The sequence below is a fragment of the Rhinoderma darwinii genome (assembly GCF_050947455.1).
Source record: "Rhinoderma darwinii isolate aRhiDar2 chromosome 11 unlocalized genomic scaffold, aRhiDar2.hap1 SUPER_11_unloc_2, whole genome shotgun sequence".
Lineage (NCBI taxonomy): Eukaryota > Metazoa > Chordata > Amphibia > Anura > Rhinodermatidae > Rhinoderma > Rhinoderma darwinii.
The window spans coordinates 108,897-118,105 of record NW_027461851.1 but is presented as its reverse complement, the minus strand read 5'-3'; the positions used below and the strand labels follow the sequence as shown (position 1 = coordinate 118,105).

At 48.1% G+C, this 9,209-nt stretch overlaps 1 protein-coding gene across 1 annotated transcript in view; it reads left to right on the top strand.

The window, feature by feature from the left end:
* The first annotated feature begins 6,347 nt into the window (after positions 1-6,347).
* LOC142698029 (heat shock 70 kDa protein 12A-like) overlaps positions 6,348-9,209 on the top strand; it is a 58,296-nt gene continuing 55,434 nt past the window's right edge. Inside the window, exon 1 of the mRNA XM_075847763.1 lies at positions 6,348-6,461. Within this exon, the coding sequence (XP_075703878.1) occupies positions 6,434-6,461 (28 nt within the window). The 5' untranslated portion in view covers positions 6,348-6,433. The remainder of the gene's footprint in view (positions 6,462-9,209) is intronic.

Here is a 9,209-nt window from a genome sequence, read left to right as displayed (position 1 = left end):
GCCTCCCCTGTATATATAGAGCCGCCTCCCCTGTATATATACAGAGCTGCCTCCCCTGTATATATATAGAGCCGCCTCCCCTGTATATATAGCGCCACCTCCCCAGTATATATAGAGCCGCCTCCCCTGTATATATATAGAGCTGCCTCCCCTGTATATATAGAGCTGCCTCCCCTGTATATATAGAGCCGCCTCCCCTGTATATATAGAGCTGCCTCCCCTGTATATATAGAGCCGCCTCCCCTGTATATATAGCGCCGCCTCCCCTGTATATATATAGAGCTGCCTCCCCTGTATATATAGCGCCGCCTCCCCTGTATATATAGAGCCGCCTCCCCTGTATATATAGAGCCGCCTCCCCTGTATATATATAGAGCCGCCTCCCCTGTATATATAGAGCCGCCTCCCCTGTATATATAGAGCCGCCTCCCCTGTATATATATATAGCGCTGCCTCCCCTGTATATATAGAGCCGCCTCCCCTGTATAGAGCCGCCTCCCCTGTATATATAGAGCCGCCTCCCCTGTATATATAGAGCCGCCTCCCCTGTATATATATAGAGCTGCCTCCCCTGTATATATAGAGCCGCCTCCCCTGTATATATATATAGCGCTGCCTCCCCTGTATATATAGCGCTGCCTCCCCTGTATATATATATAGCGCTGCCTCCCCTGTATATATAGAGCTGCTCCCCTGTATATATAGAGCTGCCTCCCCTGTATATATAGAGCCGCCTCCTCTGTATATATAGAGCCGCCTCCCCTGTATATATAGAGCCGCCTCCCCTGTACATATAGAGCCGCCTCCCCTGTATATATATAGAGCCGCCTCTCCTGTATATATAGCGCCGCCTCCCCTGTATATATATAGAGCTGCCTCCCCTGTATATAGAGCCGCCTCCCCTGTATATATAGAGCCGCCTCCCCTGTATATAGAGCTGCCTCCCCTGTATATATAGAGCTGCCTCCCCTGTATATAGAGCTGCCTCCCCTGTATATATAGAGCTGCCTCCCCTGTATATATAGAGCTGCCTCCCCTGTATATATAGAGCTGCCTCCCCTGTATATATAGAGCTGTCTCCCCTGTATATATAGAGCTGCCTCCCCTGTATATATAGCGCTGCCTCCCCTGTATATATATATAGCGCTGCCTCCCCTGTATATATAGAGCTGCCTCCCCTGTATATATAGAGCCGCCTCCCCTGTATATATAGAGCCGCCTCCCCTGTATATATAGAGCTGTCTCCCCTGTATATATAGAGCTGTCTCCCCTGTATATATAGAGCTGCCTCCCCTGTATATATAGAGCTGCCTCCCCTGTATATATAGAGCTGCCTCCCCTGTATATATAGCGCTGCCTCCCCTGTATATATAGAGCCGCCTCCCCTGTATATATAGAGCCGCCTCCCCTGTATATATAGAGCCGCCTCCCCTGTATATATAGAGCCGCCTCCCCTGTATATATAGAGCTGCCTCCCCTGTATATATAGAGCTGCCTCCCCTGTATATAGAGCTGCCTCCCCTGTATATATAGACCTGCCTCCCCTGTATATATATAGAGCTGCCTCCCCTGTATATATAGCGCTGCCTCCCCTGTATATATATATATAGCGCTGCCTCCCCTGTATATATAGAGCCGCCTCCCCTGTATATATAGAGCCGCCTCCCCTGTATATATAGAGCCGCCTCCCCTGTATATATAGAGCTGCCTCCCCTGTATATATAGCGCTGCCTCCCCTGTATATATAGAGCTGCCTCCCCTGTGTATATATAGAGCTGCCTCCCCTGTATATATAGCGCTGCCTCCCCTGTATATATAGAGCTGCCTCCCCTGTATATATATAGAGCTGCCTCCCCTGTATATATATAGAGCTGCCTCCCCTGTATATATAGCGCTGCCTCCCCTGTATATATAGCGCTGCCTCCCCTGTATATATAGAGCTGCCTCCCCTGCATATATAGAGCTGTCTCCCCTGTATATATATATAGCGCTGCCTCCCCTGTATATATAGAGCCGCCTCCCCTGTATATATAGAGCCGCCTCCCCTGTATATATAGAGCCGCCTCCCCTGTATATATAGAGCTGCCTCCCCTGTATATATAGCGCTGCCTCCCCTGTATATATAGAGCTGCCTCCCCTGTGTATATATAGAGCTGCCTCCCCTGTATATATAGCGCTGCCTCCCCTGTATATATAGAGCTGCCTCCCCTGTATATATATAGAGCTGCCTCCCCTGTATATATATAGAGCTGCCTCCCCTGTATATATAGCGCTGCCTCCCCTGTATATATAGCGCTGCCTCCCCTGTATATATAGAGCTGCCTCCCCTGCATATATAGAGCTGTCTCCCCTGTATATATATATAGAGCCGCCTCCTCTGTATATATAGAGCCGCCTCCCCTGTATATATAGAGCCGCCTCCCCTGTACATATAGAGCCGCCTCCCCTGTATATATATAGAGCCGCCTCTCCTGTATATATAGCGCCGCCTCCCCTGTATATATATAGAGCTGCCTCCCCTGTATATAGAGCCGCCTCCCCTGTATATATAGAGCCGCCTCCCCTGTATATATAGAGCCGCCTCCCCTGTATATAGAGCTGCCTCCCCTGTATATATAGAGCTGCCTCCCCTGTATATAGAGCTGCCTCCCCTGTATATATAGAGCTGCCTCCCCTGTATATATAGAGCTGTCTCCCCTGTATATATAGAGCTGTCTCCCCTGTATATATAGAGCTGCCTCCCCTGTATATATAGCGCTGCCTCCCCTGTATATATATATAGCGCTGCCTCCCCTGTATATATAGAGCTGCCTCCCCTGTATATATAGAGCCGCCTCCCCTGTATATATAGAGCCGCCTCCCCTGTATATATAGAGCTGTCTCCCCTGTATATATAGAGCTGTCTCCCCTGTATATATAGAGCTGCCTCCCCTGTATATATAGAGCTGCCTCCCCTGTATATATAGAGCTGCCTCCCCTGTATATATAGCGCTGCCTCCCCTGTATATATAGAGCCGCCTCCCCTGTATATATAGAGCCGCCTCCCCTGTATATATAGAGCTGCCTCCCCTGTATATATAGAGCCGCCTCCCCTGTATATATAGAGCTGCCTCCCCTGTATATAGAGCTGCCTCCCCTGTATATATAGACCTGCCTCCCCTGTATATATATAGAGCTGCCTCCCCTGTATATATAGCGCTGCCTCCCCTGTATATATATATAGCGCTGCCTCCCCTGTATATATAGAGCCGCCTCCCCTGTATATATAGAGCCGCCTCCCCTGTATATATAGAGCCGCCTCCCCTGTATATATAGAGCTGCCTCCCCTGTATATATAGCGCTGCCTCCCCTGTATATATAGAGCTGCCTCCCCTGTGTATATATAGAGCTGCCTCCCCTGTATATATAGCGCTGCCTCCCCTGTATATATAGAGCTGCCTCCCCTGTATATATATAGAGCTGCCTCCCCTGTATATATATAGAGCTGCCTCCCCTGTATATATAGCGCTGCCTCCCCTGTATATATAGCGCTGCCTCCCCTGTATATATAGAGCTGCCTCCCCTGCATATATAGAGCTGTCTCCCCTGTATATATATAGCGCTGCCTCCCCTGTATATATAGAGACGCCTCCCCTGTATATATAGAGCTGCCTCCCCTGCATATATAGAGCTGTCTCCCCTGTATATATAGAGCTGTCTCCCCTGTATATATAGAGCTGCCGACCCCTGTATATATAGAGAGCTGCCTCCCCTGTATATATAGCGCTGCCTCCCCTGTATATATAGAGCTCCCCTGTATATATAGCGCTGCCTCCTCTGTATATATATAGAGTTGCCTCCCCTGTATATAGAGCTCCCCTGTATATATAGCGCTGCCTCCCCTGTATATATAGAGCTCCCCTGTATATATAGAGCTGCCGACCCCTGTATATATAGAGAGCTGCCTCCCCTGTATATATAGCGCTGCCTCCCCTGTATATATAGAGCTCCCCTGTATATATAGCGCTGCCTCCTCTGTATATATAGAGAGCTGCCTCCCCTGTATATAGAGCCGCCTCCCCTGTATATATAGAGCCGCCTCCCCTGTATATATAGAGCTGCCTCCCCTGTATATATAGCGCTGCCTCCCCTGTATATATAGCGCTGCCTCCTCTGTATATATAGAGAGCTGCCTCCCCTGTATATATAGAGCTGCCTCCTCTGTATATATATATAGAGCTGCCTCCCCTGTATATATATAGAGCTGCCTCCTCTGTATATATAGAGAGCTGCCTCCCCTGTATATATAGCGCTGCCTCCTCTGTATATATATATAGAGCTGCCTCCCCTGTATATATATAGAGCCACCTCCCCTGTATATAGAGCCGCCTCCCCTGTATATATAGAGCCGCCTCCCCTGTATATATAGAGCTGCCTCCCCTGTATATATAGCGCTGCCTCCCCTGTATATATAGCGCTGCCTCCTCTGTATATATATATATATATATATATAGAGCTGCCTCCCCTGTATATATATAGAGCCACCTCCCCTGTATATAGAGCTGCCTCCCCTGTATATATAGAGCTGCCTCCCCTGTATATATAGCGCTGTCTCCCCTGTATATATAGAGCTGTCTCCCCTGTATATATAGAGCCGCCTCCCCTGTATATATAGAGCCGCCTCCCCTGTATATATAGAGCCGCCTCCCCTGTATATATAGAGCCGCCTCCCCTGTATATATAGAGCCGCCTCCCCTGTATATATATAGAGCCGCCTCCCCTGTATATATAGAGCCGCCTCCCCTGTATATATAGAGCCGCCTCCCCTGTATATATATAGAGCCGCCTCCCCTGTATATATATAGAGCTGCCTCCCCTGTATATATATAGAGCCACCTCCCCTGTATATAGAGCTGCCTCCCCTGTATATATAGAGCTGCCTCCCCTGTATATATAGCGCTGTCTTCTCTGTATATATATATAGAGCTGCCTCCCCTGTATATATATAGAGCCACCTCCCCTGTATATAGAGCCGCCTCCCCTGTATATAGAGCCGCCTCCCCTGTATATATAGAGCCGCCTCCCCTGTATATATAGAGCTGCCTCCCCTGTATATATAGCGCTGCCTCCCCTGTATATATAGCGCTGCCTCCCCTGTATATATAGAGCCGCCTCCCCTGTATATATAGAGCCGCCTCTCCTGTATATATAGAGCTGCCTCCCCAGTATATATATAGAGCCGCCTCCCCTGTATATATAGAGCCGCCTCCCCTGTATATATATAGATCCCCCTCCCCTGTATATATAGAGCTGCCTCCCCTGTATATATAGAGCCACCTCCCCTGTATATAGAGCTGCCTCCCCTGTATATATAGAGCTGCCTCCCCTGTATATATAGCGCTGTCTCCCCTGTATATATAGAGCTGTCTCCCCTGTATATATAGAGCCGCCTCCCCTGTATATATAGAGCCGCCTCCCCTGTATATATAGAGCCGCCTCCCCTGTATATATAGAGCCGCCTCCCCTGTATATATAGAGCCGCCTCCCCTGTATATATATAGAGCCGCCTCCCCTGTATATATAGAGCCGCCTCCCCTGTATATATAGAGCCGCCTCCCCTGTATATATATAGAGCCGCCTCCCCTGTATATATAGAGCTGCCTCCCCTGTATATATAGAGCCGCCTCCCCTGTATATATAGAGCTGCCTCCCCTGTATATATATATAGAGCCGCCTCCCCTGTGTATATATAGAGCTGCCTCCCCTGTATATATAGAGCCGCCTCCCCTATATATATAGAGCCGCCTCCCCTGTATATATAGAGCCGCCTCCCCTGTATATATATAGAGCCGCCTCCCCTGTATATATATAGAGCTGCCTCCCCTGTATATATATATAGAGCCACCTCCCCTGTATATATAGCGCTGCCTCCCCTGTATATATATATAGAGCCGCCTCCCCTGTGTATATATAGAGCTGCCTCCCCTGTATATATAGAGCCGCCTCCCCTATATATATAGAGCCGCCTCCCCTGTATATATAGAGCCGCCTCCCCTGTATATATAGAGCCGCCTCCCCTGTATATATAGAGCCGCCTCCCCTGTATATATATAGAGCCGCCTCCCCTGTATATATATAGAGCTGCCTCCCCTGTATATATATATAGAGCCACCTCCCCTGTATATAGAGCTGCCTCCCCTGTATATATAGAGCTGCCTCCCCTGTATATATAGCGCTGTCTTCTCTGTATATAGAGCCGCCTCCCCTGTATATATAGAGCTGCCTCCCCTGTATATATAGAGCTGCCTCCGCTGTATATCGGGTGGGTCGGTCCTGACCTGGAGGCTCCGGCAGGGGGCGCAGCGCTCGCTGCAGACGTCACACTTTCCCCCTCCCTCCCGGCTCTGCCTCATCAGCTGCTCCATCCGCAGTCACTGCAGGGAGAGGACTCAGCATGTCTGTCCGGGAGGTCCAGGTTGCAGGTAGGACCGGGGGGATGAAGGGGCCGCACTGTACCGGGGGCCACATGTCGGGGCTGGGAGAAGCTTGTTCCCTGCAGAGTCCGGTGCTGGGTGCGGACTGTCCGGTGTAAGGAAGGTGCAGTTTCTGCCCGGGATCCAGCTCTGTTCACACTGTATCTGCAGGGCCCTGTGTCGCACGCACTGTATATATAATATATGTCAGGATATAATGTACACGGGGGGTTATAATGGCTCAGCTCTCTGTGATGCGGCTGGAATAGTTGAGCGCAGCGCTGTCATTGTGCGCAGCACGTGTCTGATCCCATCATTGTCCCACATGCTGACTGTCTCCGATCTGCGGTATCGCTGCGATGTGACTAAGCACGTGCAGACTCATATCAGCTGGGAGGGTGCGGCTGCGGTGAGGGGGTACCCTAATATATACAACGTGCGCCCCGATCTATACAACGTGCGCCCTGATCTAGACCAGTTAGAACAAGTGCAAGAGAACATATCACACCCCCTATACATAACCCCCCCTATACATCACCCCCTATACACTACACCCCCCCCCATACATCAGGCAGGACATAATACCCCTCCCCTCTGTATCCTGTACATCTAGACTAGATATGACACCCCATCCCCCTATACATCACACCCCTATACATCACACCCCTCATACATCACCCCCTATACACTACAACACCCCCTATACACTACAACACCAACACCCCCTATACATCACACTACACCCGCCCCCTGTACATCAGGCAGGACATAATACCCATCCCCTCTTTATCCTGTACATCCAGACTTGATATGACACCCACCCACCCCCATTCTCTGGGGACTCACGACCTCTCCCTCAACATCAAGGTCATCGCCTCTCACATCCCAGACATCTCCAATATCACATGAAGACACAGGATGAGAATATATACAGGGGGAGGGGGACGTTCTCCTCCAGAGATGCAGCTGAACTACAACCCTCATCATCATCACCCACAAGTCACCTGTCAGAACAAGTCATACGATGGTCACTGGATATGGTGTTGGGCAAACTACAGGTCCCAGCATGCTCTGCCAGGCTGCACTTTTAAAACGGACAGATATATATATATATATATATATATATATATATATATATACACACACACTGACTCCACCAGCAGAATAGTGAGTGCAGCTCTGGAGTATAATAGGATGTAACTCAGGATCAGTACAGGATAAGTAATGTAACGTATGTACACAGTGACTCCACCAGCAGAATAGTGAGTGCAGCTCTGGAGTATAATACAGAATATAACTCAGGATAAGTAATGTAATGTATGTACACAGTGACTCCACCAGCAGAATAGTGAGTGCAGCTCTGGAGTATAGTACAGGATGTAACTCTGTACATAAATTACTTATCCTGTACTGATCCAGAGTTACATCCTGTACTATACTCCAGAGCTGCACTCACTATTCTGCTGGTGGAGTCACGGTGTACATACATTACTTATCCTGTACTGATCCACAGTGACTCCACCAGCAGAATAGTGATTGCAGCTCTGGAGTATAATACAGCATGTAACTCGGGATCAGTACAGGATAAGTAATGTAATTTTATGTACACAGTGACTCCACCAGCAGAATAAAGAGTGCAGCTCTGGAGTATAATACAGCATGTAACTCAGGATCAGTACAGGATAAGTAATGTAATTTTATGTACACAGTGACTCCACCAGCAGAATAGTGAGTGCAGCTCTGGAGTATAATACAGGATGTAACTCAGGAACAGTACAGAATAAGTAATATAATGTGTGTACACAGTGACTCCACCAGCAGAATAGCGAGTGCAGCTCTGAAGTATAATACAGGATATAACTCAGGATCAGTACAGGATAAGTAATGTAATGTATGTACACAGTGACTCCACCAGCAGAATAGTGAGTGCAGCTCTGGAGTATAGTACAGGATGTAACTCGGGATCATTACTGGATACGTAATGTAATGTACACAGTGACTCCACCAGCAGAATAGTGAGTGCAGCTCTGGAGTATAATACAGCATGTAACTCGGGATCAGTACAGGATAAGTAATGTAATTTTATGTACACAGTGACTCCACCAGCAGAATAGAGAGTGCAGCTCTGGAGTATAATACAGGATGTAACTCAGGATCAGTACAGGATAAGTAATGTATGTACACAGTGACTCCACCAGCAGAATAGTGAGTGTAGCTCTGGAGTATAATACAGGATGTAACTCAGGATCAGTACAGGATAAGTAATGTATGTACACAGCGACTGCACCAGCAGAATAGTGAGCGCAGCTCTGGAGTATAATACAGGATATAACTCAGGATCAGTACAGGATAAGTAATGTAATGTATGTACACAGTGACTAAACCAGCAGAATAGAGAGTGCAGCTCTGGAGTATAATACAGGATGTAACTCGGGATCAGTACAGGATAAGTAATGTATGTACACAGTGACTCCACCAGCAGAATAGTGAGTGCAGCTCTGGAGTATAATACAGGATATAACTCAGGATCCATACAGGATAAGTAATGTAATGTATGTACACAGTGACTCCACCAGCAGAATAGTGAGTGCAGCTCTGGAGTATAATACAGGATGTAACTCAGGATCAGTACAGGATAAGTAATGTATGTACACAGTGACTCCACCAGCAGAATAGTGAGTGCAGCTCTGGAGTATAATACAGAATATAACTCAGGATCAGTACAGGATAAGTAATGTAATGTATGTACACAGTGAC